Genomic DNA, 18,737 nt, shown 5'->3' with positions numbered 1-18,737 from the left:
AAAAAAAAGGCAAATGGATCCCTGATCAAATTAAGCCTCATCTTTCACCCAAAGCCCAGATAACCAAACCAAGGCTCTTATTTTAGACATATTATAAAACCAACTAATAGGAAAAGATAATTATGCCTGGAACAATTGAGGCAAAGAGATGGATGAACACAATGAGAGGAATAATCAACAAGCTATTAAGAAGCCTAATATCTCAAACAGAGGAGGAAGGATATTCTGGAGGAACACTTTCCATATGTTCTCCAGGAGTTGAAATCGATTTGATGGCACTTAATAAGTACAAAGCATTCAAGTGAAAACTTTACTATGCCAAAAGGAGGCCTTGTGTTAACCTTGTCCAGAAGGAGCGTTGATTTCTCTGGGCTTGGAGGCATCTGGGATGGACCATCACACAGTGGAAACATTTGTGTTCAGAAAGATCAATATTTCAGGTCTTTTTTGAAAGACATAGAGTCTATCAGCAGCAAATCCAAAATTCAGGGTCTGACATGGTATGGGGTTGTGTCAGTGCCCTTGACAAAGATAACTTACTCTTCTGTGATGGCACTATTAATGACGACAACTACATATGCCATCAAAATGACATCTGTAGCAGAAGAATGGGATGTCGCTATATTTCCAAAAGTATTCGTTCATCTGCCTTCACATATATATGAAATTGAGTGAGATCCCATTCTTAATACATAGATAATATAATACAATATAATGTTGGCTCACCCTTTGCAGCTAAAGCTTCAACTCTTCTGGGAAGGCTTTCCACAAGGTTTAGAAGTGGTTTTATGGGAATTTTTGACCATTCTTTCAGAAGTGCATTTGTGAAGTCAGGCACTGATGTTGGACGAGAAGGCCTGGCTCGCAGTCTCCACTCTAATTAATACCAAAGGTGTTCTATCGGGTTGAGGTCAGGACTCTGTGCAGGCCAGTCGAGTTCTTCCACACCAAATTCATGCATTCATGTCTTTATGGACCTTGCTTTGTGCACTGGTGCGCAATCATGTTGGAACAGGAAGTGGTCATTCCCAAACTGTTCCCACAAAGTTGCGAGCATTAAATTGTCCAAAATCTGGTCTGCTGAAGTATTAAGATTTCCTTTCACTGGAACTAAGGGGCTGAGCCCAACTCCTGAAAAACAACTCCACACCTTAACCCCCCTTCACCAACTTTACACTTGGCACAATGCAGACCCAGACAAACCCAGACTCGTCCATCAGATTGCCAGATGGAGAAGCGTGATTCATCACTCCAGAGAACACGTCTCCACTGCTCTAGAGTCCAGTGGTGGCCCTTTACACCACTGAATTTGAGGGTTTGCATTGCGCTTCATGATATAAGGCTTGGATGCAGCTGCTCGGCCATGGAAACCCATTCCACAGAGCTCTCTACGCTGTTCTTGAGCTAATCTGAATGCCACATGAAGTTTGGAGGTCTGTAGAGACTGACATTGCAGAAAGTAGACAACTTCTGTGCACTATGCACTTCAGCATCCACAGATCCCGCGCTGTCATTTTACGTGACCTACCACTTTGTGGCTGACATTCCCAATCGCTTCCACTTTGTTATAATACCACTGACAGTTGACTGTGGAATATTTAGCAGTGAGGAAATTTCACGACTGGACTTGTTACACAGGTGGAATCCTATCACAGTACCACGCTGGAATTCACTGAGCTCCTGAGAGCGACCCATTCTTTCACTAATGTTCGTAGAAGCAGTCTGCATACCTAGGTGCTTGGTTTTATACACCTGTGGCCATGACACCTAAATTCAATGATTTGAATGGGTGAGGTACAGTGAGGAAAATAAATATTTGAACACCCAGAGCCTTTGCAAGTTCTCCCACTTAGAAATCATGGAAGGGTCTGAAATTTTCATCTTAGGTGCATGTCCACTGTGAGAGACATAATTTTAAAAAAAAATCACAATGTATGATTTTTTAATAATTTATTTGTGTGTTACTGCTGCAAATAAGTATTTGAACACCTGTCACTCAGCAAAAATTCTGGCCCTCAAAGACCTGTTAGTCCGCCTCTAAAAAGTCCACCTCCACTCCACTTATTATTCGAAATTAGAAGCACCTGTTTGAGGTCGTTAGCTGCATAAAGACACCTGTCCACCCCACACAATCAGTAAGTCTCCAACTACTAACATGGCTAAGGCCAAAGAGCTGTCCAAAGACACCAGAGACAAAATTGTAGACCTCCGCAAGGCTGGAAAGGGCTACAGGGCAATTGCCAAGCAGCTTGGTGAAAAAAGATCAACTGTTGGAGCAATTATTAGAAGATGGAAGAAGCTAAACATGACTGTCAATCTCCCTCGGACTGGAGCTCTATGCAAGATCTCACCACATATCAATGATCCTAAGAAAGGTGAGGAATCAGCCCAGAACTACACGGGAGGAGCTGGTCAATGACCTGAAGAGAGCTGGCACCACTGTTTCCAAGGTTACTGTGTGTAATACACTAAGCGTCATAGTTTATAGTCATGCATGATACGGAAGGTTCCCCTGCTTAAATCAGCACACGTCCAGGCCCGTCTTAAGTTTGCCCATGACCATTTGGATGATCCAGAGGAGTCATAGGAGAAAGTTCTGTGGTTGGATGAGACCAAAATGGAACTTTTTGGTCTTAATTCCACTCGCTGTGTTTGGAGGACGAAGAATGATGAGTACCATCCCAAAACACCATCCCTACTGTGAAGCATGGGGGTGGAAGCATCATGCTTTGGGGGTGTTTTTCTGCACATGGGAGAGGACAACTGCACCGTATTAAGGAGAGGATGACCGCAGCCATGTATTGAGAGATTTTGGGGAACAAACTCCTTCCCTCAGTTACAGCATTGAAGATGGGTTGTGGCTGAGTCTTCCAACATGACAATGACCCAAAGCACACAGCCAGGATAACCAAGGAGTTGCTCCGTAAGAAGCATATCAAGGTTCTGGAGTGGCCTAGCCAGTCTCCAGACCTAAACGCTATAGAAAATCTTTGGAGGGACCTCAAACTCTGCGTTTTTTCAGCGACAGCCCAGAAACGTGGCTGATCTGGAGAAGATCTGTGTGGAGGAATGGGCCAAAATCCCTGCTGCAGTGTGTGCAAACCTGGTGAAAAACTACAGGAAATGTTTGACCTCTGCAAACAAAGGCTACTGTACCAAATATTAACATTGATTCACAGGTGTTCAAATACATATTTGCAGCATTAACACACAAATAAATTATTTAACATTGTGATTTCTGGATTTTTTTTTTTTTAGATTATGTCTCTCACAGTAGACATGCACCTAAGATGAAAATTTCAGACCCCTCCATGATTTCTAAGTGGGAGAACTTGCAAAGTCGCAGGGTGTTCAAATACTTATTTTCCTCACTGTGTGTATATGTGTATATATATATATGTGTAGATAGATGGATAGATGGCTTAACATACTTGCAAGAAAGAAGCCATTTTTCAAGGAAACATCTGATCTTTCTTAACATAATGTATTTTCCTCTTAAAGCTTTTTGTCCAGTCACTATGATGCTAATTTTGATGCTAATAATACCATCACTAATGATGCTAATTTTCTTCTCTAAGATAATCACTATAAGCTTTTAAAACATATAATTGTAATTTTACATGGTTTTGAGATATATATTTTTATATTAAGATATATATATATATATATATATATATATATATATAAAAAATAAAGATTACTTGATTAATTGTCTAAATAATCACTGGATCAGTCCATTACCAATATAATCGATAGTGGCAGGCCTAAACATTACAAGGCAATACAAAATGCACTGTTTATTCTGAACTATCTTTTTTCAGACACCAAAACAAAACAAGATGGATACTAAGATAAATTTGGAAAAGCATATTCAAATAGCTACCATCCCTATAAAATAATGACTATCAGTTATGAAAAAAATGTAAGAAATGTCTCGACCCGTAAATCAATAAACCCGTAAAGCAATTTTGGAAATATGCTGACACTGCTTCCTTAGACATAGACATAAGGAGTGCGTACCAATATGGGGGCCAAGCATGACATCAGTCTAGCTCTCTGTATATATCTGTGGTCTACATAGAACGTGTCTTCTAGAAATCTTCACAGATTCAGAGTTACTGACTGTCATCTTGGGACTCTTACAGCAGCTAGTGTTCTATTGCTTTCTGTTTGGTTGCTAGCCTGCTGTACAGGGGGAGGTCATGTTGACTTTACAATTAAGAGAATGTGAAGGATGACCAAGTAGCTGCTGACACAGATATTTGCCTGTGAAACACCTTTCAGCACTGGATGTAGAAATACCATGGGAATACACTGACCCTAGTGGCTAACGGCATTAATGGTATTTTTCCACCGTGGAGGACAGTACAGTGCGGTTACATATCTGATTGAGTACCTGTCTCTGTTTACCATCAGACAACAGGATTATAGAAGTAGATGGAGTTCTCTGTAGCTTGTGTGGTCACTTGATTTCACATACACATCTAGCATTACTTGTAAACACAAACAACAGTAGCAACAGTGAACAGTGACCGAGCTTGAAGTCCTTGTTTGCCTCTTGGATTAATGTCATAGAGATTATAGCTAGCTACTGTTTATTTGATTTTAATTTTGTATTGTTTTTTATTGCCTCTTAGCCAGTTTATAGGCCCCTCTCTGCTGTTCAGTTTGCCTCTTATGTGAGGAGGCTGCTGTTAGTGCTGTTAGGGGTACAGATAACTAAGGATGCAGATGTCTTCTATTAAGCTGCTGGGGTAGTGAAGGCTAGGCAACTGCACCTCCATACAGTATAGCTAAGAGAGGGAGCTGCTGCTGCTAGCCAAGGGGAAGCTATTACCTTCTGCTAAGGCACTGAACTGGCAGAAGCAAGGAACAATCGACCGGCGTGGCTGGTTTAAGCAGCTATCACAAACCAGTGCTTAGTGTTTAGCTTCAGCTACAGCTCCAGATGGCTGTAAGTAGCTCCTTCTGTAATAACGGCCATCGTCTTCAATGCTAATCTTGCACCAGTGGGCAATTAACACCTCACGGCAAGATCCAAAAAAATCCAGTGCTTGGCTTGCGTTTTAAGAAGAAACGAGACACGTCTTTTGTGTAAACACGGCATTTGTGTTGCTGTCTTGTGCCAGACGCTTGTACGGTTGCCAGCCGCCCCGTAAAATACAGAATCCTCTCTTAATTGGAAACTAAAAGACGTGTTCCGTACTAAACCGACACGGGATGCGCTTTGTTCCATTTTTAATAAGCCAGTGCACGTCTATAAGAGAGAAATGTAACAGGTTAGACTACTAAGACAGGGCGACTTGTTTTAGACAGTCTGTCATGTGTTCAGGACCCACACGGGAACGCTCGTAAGTCACGACCAATCAGAATCGCTGACAGCGTTGCTACGATATTAAGAAACGACAACAGACAAACTAAGCACGTTACATACAAGCGTGTGTATATGTAGCAATTTAGGGGTTAAACCAGTGGCCCCACCTTAAGTTGTAGAGCCTGGGTTTACAGTGGACAGAGATTTGATGGAGCTGAAGTTAGCTTCTTATTTTTAATTTCCCGTTCCACCTTAAATGGTGTAACGTTAGCGCTTACATTCGGGCGCCTGTTCGATCACTGGTGTGTAAATGCCGCATCATTTAAGGTGGAACGGAAATTCCAGACGTTATCAGCCTCGAGAGATACGAAAGAAGCACGATGTGGTGCTGGTAACACAACACGCAGCGCTCCACTGACTTTTCACCATTTTCATACGTGAGTTATGATTATTTTTTATCTCAGTATAGCATATAAATAAAGGATAAGAAAAGGAGATGAAAATGCACAGGTTTTAGTGGTTAACCAAATCTACATAAAGGAGTTCAAACTATTTTATGACAAAAAATCAAATAACAAAAGTCCCATGCCAGCAAAGAATGACACATAGCTGACTTAACCTCAGAAAGTAAACACCTTTTCACAGCTTATACATAAACCAAAAAAATAAATAAATAAGCCCCATGGGCTTTCATGGGAAAGTGCAAGGAATGTCAGCTTTTTATGGCCCAAAATCGTATGTAGTTTCAGTAGCTAACTACACAAAAAAGTACTTTTACTACTTGAAACACCATGCAAATGTGAATGTAGTTAAACTACCAGCAAGCTACTGCAAAATGTAGTTAAAAAACATTGTAGTTCATTGCTCTGTGATACACTGTGATTATTTTACTATAAAAATTTAAATACATTATATTTAAGGTTCATATAATGTAAACAATTACAACTGAGTAGAAAATAATATTTACATTTGTAACAATAATTTATATTATAAATAATATATGTTAAACTGTTGTTTTGTGCAGCCTGAAAAAAGACTTTCATGCTAATCACATATATTCCTATTGCTAAAAAAAACTTATTCAGGATCGTGTGTTTTCTTGTCTTAATACATTGACCTATAGATACATGTCTGGTAAACGGTTAAGCCAGTGCAGTGTCCTTGATTTTTCTATCTTTAGGTCCAGTAAGTCTCCTACTGAAGTGTAATGCAGGTGTAAGAACCGTTATATTTGTTATAGGTCCACAGCAGTCAGAGCTCCTCTGTCCAGCACTACCCCCCACCCCCCAGGAGATCCTTCTTTCAATTATTTCCTTATTTTCAAGTTGGCAATACTACACTTCTGCCTCACTTCATATCACCCCAGTGGTGTGAACAAAAGATAATTGTATTATTTGAAATTCTTCCTGTTATAGTAATAAAAACCTTCATCCTTCAAGTTACCTTGTCTCCCCTAGATCCTTTTCAGGACAAGTGGCAGACCTTTGGTACTTTAGCATACAGAATCTGAAAAGATATGATGACAATGTGGTTTATATATTTATATTACACTACTTTTGCACACAGTTCACATTTTAAGGTATTATGTCCAATACAACAACAATTATTAATAAAAATGTAATACTGCTCTCTGTATAATCTTCACATATGCCTATGTGCAGTTTTTACTGTAAGTGAGCACCCAGGCAGTAGAGCACCACAACTTTTACCAAGAGCTACAAACATAAAATAAAGCATGGAATATACCAGCACCAGTACTGTACCAGCAAAAATCATTTTAAGCGTAGGATATACCCTTCATTTCACTTTTTCTTTTTGTCATATTACAGTTCACCAGGCATGCATTGTGGATCATTATACAGCAGTGTTTAACACATAACCCCGTCTTTTATGAGTATCCTTTTCTTTTCAAAATACCACTGCAAACATTAATGCTAATTTCTGCCTTCACCTCTTCACTGCAATTTAGGTTAGCACAAGCTGTTGGCATCTCTGTGGGATTTGAAATTTAAATAACTAATTACTATTTGGATTTATGTAGTAATTATTCACTCTTTTCAAACTGTTTACATTTAATTACATTCAGCCTATCAAAACATCTGACTGTGACTCCATTGTACGACGATGACTTTAAAAAATTAGACTTAAGCAAGAAATTAAACAATGTGGGAAATTATGTGGCACTTCAAAAAACATAGTAATCATACTAATAAGTTAAAACTTGTTATACCTCGATTATTTGAAAAGTTATCAATTAGCAAGATAACGTTAGCTAACTGTTTTCTATGGTTTAGTAAAGAAAGACTTTTCTCCAGCTCATACTACACATACACTGGTGCAGTTCTAGTGAAATAGTGAAACAGAATCGCTAAGATTGCTTACCATCCACCGATTTTTAAAATTCTACATAATTAAATGCTGAGATGTAAATAAAGTGACTCAAAGTGTTTTGAAGAGACTTACCAAGAATTGTTGTGGTGAGAACAGTGGTGGTATTAGAACTCAGAACTATGCCTCTAAAAACTCCCTCACACAAAGTTATTACATGAAATTGTTAAATACATTTTGCCTGATCAAATCAAATCAAATCAAATTTATTTATATAGCGCTTTTTACAACTGATGTTGTCACAAAGCAGCTTTACAAAAATGGGAATCACAGCACAGAGAATCAGACAAAACACTGAACATAATATACAGAATATACAGAACCCCAGTGAGCGCTGAGGCAAGGAAAAACTCCCTCAGAGCTGGAGGAGGAAGAAACCTCGGGAGGACCAAGACTCACATCTAAAGGGGGGGACCATCCTACCACTGGTCAGACAACTTATAAGTTAAACATTGAAAAGTCAATTTTACATCCACGCAGTTCTAATATATTCAGGTGTGTATAATCAACAGTGGAAACAATTAGAGTTCATATAGATTTGGATGTGATCTGTAGTGGAGAAGCTGCGTTCCAGAAACTTCCATCAGTCTGGTCAATCAGGGGGACAGGGGGACTTGAGGGTGGGACATCCATCAGTATTGGGCCGGACCGGTGGACAGTCAGTAACTCGGAGGAAGGAAAGATTTAGGAATTAGTTTAGACTGGATTTATGAAGAACAGAAAATGTAAAAAATTATCAGAGTGTGACTAATGACTCCGGCAGGTCTGAATATAACAGCCTAACTAAAGGGAGAGAGCCAGAAGGTAACATAGACACGGAGGCTCCCTGAGACACTGGCATTCACCCACTCCACCGTCCACAAACTGAGTGACTGCATGTAGTGAGTGACAGCAGCACCAGCATCTCAGTTTACCCACAATTCACTATGTCCATGAACCCCTGGATCTGCAGCCTTATCTAAAGGGAATTAACATTAACTACCAAAAGCTAAACTAAACAAGTAAGTTTTTAGTCTAGACTTAAAGATTGAGACTGTGATGTGATGTCTGGGATGTTGGTTTCTGATGGTTTTGTGATAAAGTGTTGGCTTAAAATATATTTAAATCCATTTATTTTAGTCCTTTCATGGTGGGGGAGTACATGCAGGGCGGTGTGAGGCAAAATAGTTCCTAAAAAATCTTTGTTAGATGTATTAATATTTTACCATCATCACCGTTACATATGAAAACTCAGAGGGTATGTGTAAATTCACTGGTGGTTTTAGATAGTAAATAAAATGTTTTTTTTTTTGTGTTGTAGACAATGTGTCCCTAATTCCTATCACCACCACTGCACTGTTAGAAATAAAGGCACCAACAGCGGTTTTAAGGTTCAGTTGTGTACCTTAAATAAGTTTTTCCTAGTGGAAAAGTAGACATTTGTATCTTTTTCTAAACTAATGTTTTAAAACAGAACAATAAAATAAAAAGCCTGGAGGTGAGACGGAGGTGTGGAGTCAGTACAATTTAGAAAATATCATTTCAGTGGATTATGGTTCAGTTATGTTCCCTGACTTAAGGTACTGAGATGTACCCCTGAGGGTACCACCACAGTGACAAGGGTACTGCCCCAGTGACAGTGTTGTAAAAAAAATTTTCTGAATGAAATCCAAGTTGGTAAGTTTCTCTACCAAGAACCATTTCACATCAAACCACTCGGAATGACACTGTTTATATGTCAAGGACTGGATTATTCAGACATTCTGAAAAATGGTGGAATTCCCTGTTAATAAGCTGCATGGTGCACAGGCCCTATAACCATTAAAGCCTGGACTTCAGGCTAAATTAATAAATGAATCTCATTGGCCCTGGAAGCACATGCCATGTGCACGTGGCTAGTTTTACTTAGGGACTGATGGGGAGGGACTTGAACTGAGGTTTAAAAACGGATAAAATCGCTCGGATTAGTTAGTGGCTTTGTTGAATCGATATAAGCATAATAAGGTATAGCAACAGTCTTGAATTGTATATGGCTTACTTGGGATGAACCCAGTGGAAGTGGATTTAAAGTAATAGTGGTGTCTCTTAACGCTTGGACCATGTGGTATCCTCCGTCGGTCTTGGTGCCGTGTTACTTGGAGCCATACTCACGCAGAGCTTCAGACGTGTCTACTACCACAGTGATGTGGCAGTTGAAACCGTTTGAACAACAGCTGTACCTTGCAACCAACGGAATAATCGGTAAGTTTGACTGTACCCATATAAGGGGGCTCACAGCACGGCTCCCTCTACCAGGCCCCGCTAGCTTCTCTTGGCGGCGGGCTAGTAGGAACACAGCATGTGTTATTACAGATTTAGCAGTTTTCACTTATTGATAGCAAACATTTAGCCAAGAAACTTGAATATCCGAGTCCCGAAAATGAAATCTGAATACTTGCCCAACGAACGAACCGAAATTTTGGCTTTAGCCTTAATTAGATTAGGATGGGGCCCAGTGCTTTCTTGCCTTTAGATACAGCCATGAGCTCACGCTCCTGTTCCTGTGGTTGGCATAGCAACGACCAAGAACTGGTCGGCTGTTCAAGCATCCCGCACTTTCCGACAAACCTTAGAGGATTAGTTTGTCTTCCGCTTCATTCGGGGTTTAGGTTCTCCCAAAAGCAGCTGGGCCGTATGCTTCAGCGCTGTAAAGCGCACATCAAGTTCTAGCTCCTGAATGAGACGGTGAAAAGTGCATGTATGCCCCGTTGCGAAAGCTCGGTGTGTAACGGGTTTCAGAAGCGGCCACGGTGTGATTTTATTCGCTTGTAGCTGGCTGGGCTGGTAGGCTAGCTCGAATTACAGTTGCTAAGTTTGCTAGTGGTCAGTTTCCAGAATTGACCTGCACTTGCCTTAGCCAACCTAGCTACTATTCCTCAACTTGTGCAGTGTTTCCGTTAGCCTCTGGAGCTAAATACGACTGTAATATAGAAATGAACTTGCTGCAGAATACCGCGGTTAACCTCTATAACCAAACTGAAGTGAAAGATGCATTTTTGTAAATATAAGTGTTTATGCACAGTTAAGATCATGACGGTACGTGCAAGCTGAATATAAAATTGGTATTTTGATTGTATTCCAAGGTTTTCGAGACCCTTCCCTGTATGTGGAGGATGGAAGGAAATTCCTGTTGAACAAGTAGGTTTTTGTTTTAACTAGTTCAGAGCTCAGGTGTGAGATCTCATCGGTGTTGTAACCAGGTTATCGTATGCACAGTAATGTGAAGTAAATGAATATATTTCATTGTTGTTCTTATGGGATTCCCCATGCTCCCTGTAGGTCTGTGTTTGATCTTGTAAATGTCAGTCGTTTTCTGGAGTTGACCGATCCAAAGTTGCTTGGCTGGTATCTTTCCCTACCAGCAGAAGACCGGAAACTGATACAAGGTTGGACTGATTGCTAATGCCATGGTTGTGTGTTTCTTTGGCTAAATTGCATAGTTCCTCATTATTGCCTGTTTTTGTCATGGAATATGAATCCATATAACACCCTCTCGTCTGCAGAAGAAGGAGGATTTTTCCAGTTTCTGCAGAGACATCCTGCTCTTGAAGTAACTAGGCATATTGTTCATTTGAAACGTAAGTTACATTGATCAGTTTTCATTCAGTTCCATTGATGATAACACAACTATCTGAACAAAAGTGGGCTAGGTTTAAAATCCTTCAATATCCTTTTAGAGCAGGTCCTAGGAAACCACATTACCCTTCCAGCAACTGATATGTCATCAAAGCTCAACAAGTATGTTTTTATTTGTTTAAAACAATTTTCTGAAAATGCTGTGCTGAAGATGCTTATGTTGCATCTTTGCATAACATCTGTCTAGATCAAGACACCCCACGTTCTATGGTGCGTCACAGTGTCTAAACTGTGGTACAGGTTGTATACCTGGGGCAAAAAAATGCAGACGCTGTAACACACCCATCTTAAACCTGCAAGAAAATGTTTGCATATCAGGTAAGAGATGGCAAATATAAGACAGAAGAGAATAATTCAACCTTCCTCCTTTCTAACCAGTCTAGATGCTGAGGATTCCTAACATTTTTGTGTCTATATTTAGAGGAAGAAAAATCACTTGGCTTGCTACCGAACAGTGTGAAAGAGGAGCTGAATCTCTTGAAAGCCAAAAGACATGAAGGATCAGTGAGGAGCCTTGACCAGTTAGGCCATGTTAAGAGCACCTCAGATACTTTGTCTGCTGCTTGGATCGCCTCTGCAAACAGATGCCAGCAAGCTTTAGATGATACTCCTGCAGCACAGAACAGTCCATACCAGCAGGAGACATACTCTACTGAGGCACAGTATTTGTCTCAGCTGTGGGAGGAAGGCATGTGGAATGATGCAACTGAAGTCTTTAAAGATCCTGTGCCACAGGCAGACGTCTCACTGGACATGGAGCTTGAGAGGCAGGGTTCAACCCTAAAGAGTGACCAAGAACAAGCTCTCATTGACACCAGTGCAGATTTTCTTCATTTAAATCAGGAAACCCTGCCAGAGTACTACAGTCTGAACAGCACTGGTTTGGAGCAAACATCTGCTCAATGGAGTGATGTTACTGAGTCACTGCAGCCAGGCCACAGTGACTCACTAATGGCCACTAAAGGCAGCACTAAAGTGTCCAGCGTTGATGAGCCTGTAGAGGATTCAACTGCTCCTGGTCCTGAGAATTGCACCTTTCCTGATTCTGTATCCTGTAACTCCTCTGAGTGGACAGACTACACGGAGGATTACCAAGACCTCAGCAATGACGACAACTCGGGATGTGATCCAAAGACAGATGAATATCATGATGTAGCTGATGAAGTTCCTTCAAGCTCAGGAGCACTTGTCAGCAATCCCAGTTTGTCAGGATCAGGCTCTGGCTCTAAACAGCGTACTCCAATAAGGGTACCTGAGGAGTCTTGTTTCCTCTCAGGCCAGAGTGAGCTTAACATCAGGCCCACCGGATCATGTCAGAAATGCGAGGGTTCTCCTGTTCCCCTTGGTGTGAGCAAGGCCGTGGATGCCACTGGTGACTTCAGGTGTTGTTTTACATCTACTCAGGCAACAGAAACTGTCCGAAACACTTTTGTGAAACCTTGCAGAGATGTCGCTCTTGGTACTGAGTCATTCACTATTAACTGTGAGCAGGAGACACAGACTCTTCAAGTGTCCACTTCTGAGAAATGTGTCATTACTGAAGTCCGCATGTCTGACCTGGATGCTCTTTCTGAGGTAGACCTTGTTAAGTACACATTTATATGAAATTTCCCTTTGGGAAAAATATAGTACCTTATTTAACCGACTAAAAGTGTATTCCATGTTAAGGAATTTGAGTACCTGAAAATGATGGAAGAGGAACTGAAATATTTGAAAAAGAAAATGGCAAGGTAACAAAGTATTCAGCAGTCGCTGACAGTGTGATTTAAATGGCTCACTTTTTAAAATTTGATTTACCTTGATCCTTAATGGGATAATCGGATACACTGGCTAACGATATATGTGGTTGAAAATATGAATGCATGGCCACCAAAGCTAAATATCTTAATGTCAAATCCAGTCCAGGCTGTGACGAAGGGCCTGGCAGCACAGGACCGAGGAATGCCTGTGGTTGTGGTGCTGTCCATCGTGCAAGACAGGCTGAGCTGCATCTACTGGCTTTGCAGTTTGTCATGTGCCAGCAGCACTGCTGGAGGTGCTTTTACACGTCTCCACTGGGTGAGACTGCACTTCACAGGTAAAGCATTTCTGTTCAAATAATGTCAGAGCTACATCAAAAATTTTAGATGATATTTGTACAGTATGGAATCGCCATAAAATGATAAAAAAAAATGAGAGGTTAGATATTGATTCACCTTACCTAAAGTAAGTGTTCCTATCTTTCTACAGGACTGAAGCACTGCCAGGTGGGATGTTGCAGACCCTCAAGACCCTGGAGGATGATTACCTCAAGATGAAGAGGATGATCTTGGGAGGGATTCACCTCGATGACCTTGAGCCATTGTCTGTGGACACTTGCAGAATAACTACAGGAGCACGTTATAGTCCTACTTTGGTGAGAGTTCGCATGCGTCTTCAAAATCCTAAAAAAACGTCCTTAAGGGACTTCGTGTCAATTTTTTTTTTTTTTTTTTTTTTTTTTTTTTTTGGAGGCATGTTTAGGAGATCCACTTAAGGAGGCATCCAGGTAGGTGCATCTTATTCTGAGGTTATGAATCCATTTATTTATTGTTTACAGGTTGTCTCTTTATTGTGGAGTGTTTGTTCTAGATTTATGTGCTCATTTAATGTTTCAACTTTGTCTGTCGAAAGCTCCAGTGATATTGATGCTGAGGACCAGCTTGACCAAGCCAGTCAAGTGTTTAACATGGAAACCATAGATGGAGGACTCAGAAAGACTACTTCTCCCCAGGTTTTACAGTGTACACATAATGTTTATAGGGGAAGAAAGTCATCTGATCCCTCTCTGCTGTTTGTGTTGAAAATGTAGGTTCAGAGTGAATTAGAAGTGGTGCATGTTGCAGGTTTTATAACATTTTGCACAGATGACAAAACTGTAGTAACAGATGTACATTTCCCCAAAATAGACTAGTTTCTCACATTGATGACTTCAGTATCACTCACAGTATCACCCAAAAATGGCATCAACACAAAGCCATGGTTTTTGTAGTTAAATTGCATTTTAATCAATTGAATATTGTCTGTACCTACTGTATGGTTGCAAATTGTGGTTTGGGGGGGGGGCCCTGTGGTGAAGTTCTTATTCAAGATATTAAACCAGCAGATGTAGATCTGCACATTAGAAAGAGACCAGGGTTTGGTCACATTGGTGAAGCCTAGACAAAGATTACTGAACAGGCTTTCCTAAGCAAAGCAGAAATACAGCGTTTGTTTGTGGGGCTCTACGATTAGTGTAGACCGGTGGTCACCAACTCTAGATCCGGAGATCTGATCTACTGTAGCTGGAGAAACAATCTACCACACCTGCTCAAGCTGATTAACACCTTCAGATGTCCTTGATTGGCTGGATCAGATACATTAGAGTAGGTGTGGGGAGAGGGCAGCTTGTTAGATGCAGGTTGGAACTAAATTCTGCAGGAAAGTAGATCTCCAGGAGGTGGGTTTGTACACTGAGCTGCTTAATTAGTTATACCTTGTATCTACACTTATCGTCCATTTTCATTCTGCTGTTGTAGATTGCAGTCAATTTGTTTGCCTCCGTTTCATGTTGTTCCTAAGTATTTCCAAAGGACTGTCACTGAGCATGTATTGTTTGAGTGCAGAGGCCTAGCTTCCTTTGTGAACACTAGGGTTTGGTGACTGGTATAATTATAATATAACAAGTCTGCATGACACCATAACATTGGTAGGTAGTTTTACACCAACTGTGCAGTGAGTCACGGAGCAGCTCTGTATTTGTGTAGGAATTTTAAGCATGAACATCCTTGTGTACTGTTTCTTAAAAGTATTGGCTCTGAGATGCTTTTCTTTCCTTTCCTGGATGAAACTGACAGGATAATGCTGCCATATCATCTGAATCTAAAGGTGATGGCAGTAAGAGATGTAGAGCTGTGTTTGTCCTCAACCAAGAATCGGGGGTCTCTAGTGACACTAAGCCTGGTATGACACTGAAAGCCACATTAACATGCGTCATGGCAGTACAGCAACAATAAATTTAACAATAAATGTGGATAATATTTTAAAGTATATTGATTGTAATGTAATTTGAGGCACTTTTTAAGGGGCTGTGTACTGATCATTACTGAAGTAATTTTTTTTTTTTTTAAGGGGAGTTTTTAAGGAAAATTTGTGACCATCAGCTTTACCACCATCAGTGCAAAAATACAAATGAAGGTTCTGTGAATATAGCAAAATTCACTGCATAGCTTTTTAATTGATTTGTGTATGCTCATAAAGGTGTTCCTAAAGACGTCAACAGCAGTGAGGCCTGGTTTGATGCAGAGGAAGAGCTTGGATGTGATGACCGGTGTTCTAAGGAGGAGAAACAAACAGGACAATATGACAAGGGGGACATAAAGATGGAACATAAAGGTGCAGTCACTTTTTTTGTAATGCCCTCCTCTTGCCTTTCTTTTGTTTGAAAGTCTACATTACTAGATACTGTTCCTGTCCTGATGCATTTCATTTACATTTTTTTTTCCTAGGGGACAGAAATGGGAATGCAGATCAAAGTTCCTTTCTGTATGTCACCAACCTTCCAAGTAATGTTACTGAGGTGTGAGACTGATGATAGTAAAATTCAGATAGATCATAGTGTTATTTGAAATTGTGTCCAGAAGTTTGTAGACACCTCATCTATTTTATTTATTTATTTCTAATTCAAGGATATTCATAGGTCCTTGTGCTTATATTTGCTGCAGTAAAAGTGTGTACTCTTCTAGAAGGCTTTTATACTTGATATTGGTATATTGCTGTGAGGATTTGATTTCTTTCAGCTGTAAGAGCTTGAGGTCAAGTACTTACTGGTCCTGGGTCATAATTGACTCTCCAAGAGCTGCTCATTAGTGCTCAGTTACTCCAAGGAATGCATTTTCAATGCTCCACAGCCCAGTGCTGGGGGGGATGGGGCTTGATACACCGCTATCCAGTGTGTGACCCTGGGCATGATGATTTTGGGTTAAAGTGGTTGCTTCAGTGTTCCATTCTGTTGGCGACGCTTTTCTATGGCGATTATGCAAACAGTGTGTGCAGCTAACACCTATCAACAGTTGGTGCATATTTTAATGTAGCTGAACTCGCTAATTAGAAGAGGTGTCTAGATACTTTTAGACAGTAGGTCATTTGCTTTACTTTCCATGGACCAGTGTAGCTGATGTCCTCCAGAGGGCAGTAGATCTCACTAAATAATGTACTCATTGTAGTGTGACTTGCTGCTTTGGCTTGAGCGGTATCATGCCAGTCAAGTGACTACTTTCAACAAAAACAGGTAAAAACTTTTTTTTTTTTTTTTTGGAAGATCTAAAGCCTTAATTTTGGACATGCATTGGAACAAAGCTAGTGACTGATTATGCGCAGTATTCAAACCGTCATAATGACTGTTTCATGATTTGAAAAACGAGGGTTGCTCAGTGTTTTGAACAAGATTTGGTCTTAAATTTCCCTGTCTTCCATGTTTTTATTTCCATAGGACTGCAGTAGTGATTGTAAAAAGCCCCAGTGATGCAGAGAAAGCAGTAAGGGAGATGAATGGTCAATCCATTCAAGGCCACACTATCCATGTGGAACACATCCACGGGTCTGCAGCAGGCAGTCAGAACCCTATCAAAGCGCTCTGTGCTGAACGTTTTCCAGCTGCCTATAAAGCCAGGCCTGCAGGGGAAGGGTTGCACATGCATGGCTCAAAGAATGATTTCCAAAGCTCCAGAGTGAGTATAACGGGTCAGATTTTTCTAAGGGTGTTCTTGCCCCTTATTTGTTTACCAGAGTTTTGGATTTTGTACATTGGAATTGTTTGGTTTGTTTGGTTTCACAGTACATCCATTAAAGTGCACCAAATTACACATGAGTACTGTCATAACAATCATAGTATGGATTGAAGCTCTGTCCATCACATACCCTTGATGATGGGTTATTTAAGTTTCATGAAAGTAGATGCTTAATATTTAGATGGATCAGAATCGGAGTAATAAAAGTTAACAATACTTGGGTTTTTTTTTTTTTTTATATAAACACAATCAAATTCTAGGCACAATGAAGCTCATAGACCTTAGGTAGATTTAGTGCAGTATATAAAAATCAATGTTTCAATGAAACATGCAGTTGCTTGGTGCTCTTTTAAATACAGATCTCTAATAAGCCAAGCCTACCATTTCACTAACTTTTATTAACCATAAAATTGCTATTGACTACTTCTAGCTCATTTGTAAGTAGCAGTAGCTTGTACTTGTGTCACACCTTAAAATGTGCAGATGATGTGGTCAGTAGCACATGGGCATGCCCTTAGAAAAAAACATGTTCTGATACAGAAACCATCATTTTTGATGGAGTAGCATGTCCAGACCCATCAAAATGAACTGATCTGAAAAAGGTTAATGTGAAAGCATCCTTGGATTCGTTATTAGTGACATGCATGTGTGGGTTTTAATCGTTCATACTTCAATGCATATGTAGTTAATAAAGCAGAGTCACACTCCTCTCTTTTACTTTTCCTTTCCAAGCCACTCCGCTGCAGTTTGGACAGGCTGATCAACATAGACAATAAGCCCACTGCATCTGGTACATGTGTGCCAGAGCACTATGCCACCATGGGCAGCTTTGACACGCTCATGGCCCGCTTATCAGAGCGTCACCCCAAGGTGAGCCGACAGAGGATTGTTGGTGCATTGCTGGAGCTGCGAGCTAAGCACCAGGGCTCCCTTAGCGGCCTACCCCTGAAAGCTATAGCAGACATGGCCTCTGGCCTTCTCACTCAGCAATGCACAGCAAAGTGAGTGGGGCAAAGGTCACATTTCCATTGCTTTAAAACTCTCTTAACAGTTTGAGTCTATACCCTTTTAATAGGATGAGCCATTTTGATTTGTGGACTTTTATTCACTTTGAGTACATTTACATGGTTTATTCTGTTCTGAAGAAAAAATCTAAATATTTAAGTTTTCATTTACCTAGAAAAGGCTACCTATAGACTCTGGCTTAAGTTAAAACAAATATATTGCAGATTGTTCATTTTTGTTTGATCTTCAGTCTTTAATACTGTATAAAGTTGAACAGCCATCAAAATCAGAATATTCTGATTTATTGTTTTGAAGTAAAACAGACAATAATGTCTTTGTGAACTGTTTCCCTTATTTTTTCATTACCAATAAATCCTTCTGTAGTTCACTGTAATGTGTTTTTTCAGAGCATTTCTTTTAAGAAGCTGCTTAATGTTCTGCTCTCTCCTCGGCATCAGTTGAGGGAGTTGTTGTACTACCTTTTTGCCATAAGTGGTGCAGTTCGGCACTAAGGTTGTATGATTTTGTAACATGAGTTTGTTTTCTAACTTGTGTTTTTCAAAGGTAGAATAGTTGCCAATTTGGACATG

General features: G+C 40.3%; 1 protein-coding gene across 2 annotated transcripts; it reads left to right on the top strand.

The window, feature by feature from the left end:
• The first annotated feature begins 9,609 nt into the window (after window positions 1–9,609).
• Window positions 9,610–18,541, top strand: rbm44 (RNA binding motif protein 44). Of its 2 annotated transcripts, XM_017692431.2 has the most exons (18): window positions 9,610–9,922; window positions 10,804–10,858; window positions 11,000–11,106; window positions 11,224–11,298; window positions 11,398–11,458; window positions 11,544–11,674; window positions 11,778–12,931; window positions 13,025–13,086; window positions 13,257–13,433; window positions 13,586–13,751; window positions 13,849–13,883; window positions 14,009–14,108; window positions 15,211–15,316; window positions 15,614–15,748; window positions 15,862–15,932; window positions 16,579–16,643; window positions 16,845–17,082; window positions 17,875–18,541. In XM_017692431.2, the coding sequence occupies exons 1-18, from the start codon at window positions 9,781–9,783 to the stop codon at window positions 18,145–18,147; spliced, it is 3,153 nt and encodes a 1,050-aa protein (XP_017547920.2). In that variant the 5' UTR covers window positions 9,610–9,780; the 3' UTR covers window positions 18,148–18,541. The 2 variants fall into 2 exon arrangements, with proteins under 2 accessions (XP_017547920.2, XP_017547921.2); XM_017692432.2 differs by lacking the exons at window positions 16,579–16,643; window positions 17,875–18,541 and having other exon boundaries at window positions 16,845–16,959.
• The last annotated feature ends 196 nt before the right edge of the window (window positions 18,542–18,737 follow it).

The sequence above is a fragment of the Pygocentrus nattereri genome, chromosome 6, assembly GCF_015220715.1.
Source record: "Pygocentrus nattereri isolate fPygNat1 chromosome 6, fPygNat1.pri, whole genome shotgun sequence".
In the NCBI taxonomy this organism is placed as follows: Eukaryota; Metazoa; Chordata; class Actinopteri; order Characiformes; family Serrasalmidae; genus Pygocentrus; species Pygocentrus nattereri.
The sequence above is the reverse complement of the archived record's forward strand: the minus strand, read 5'-3'. Positions and strand labels throughout refer to the sequence as shown.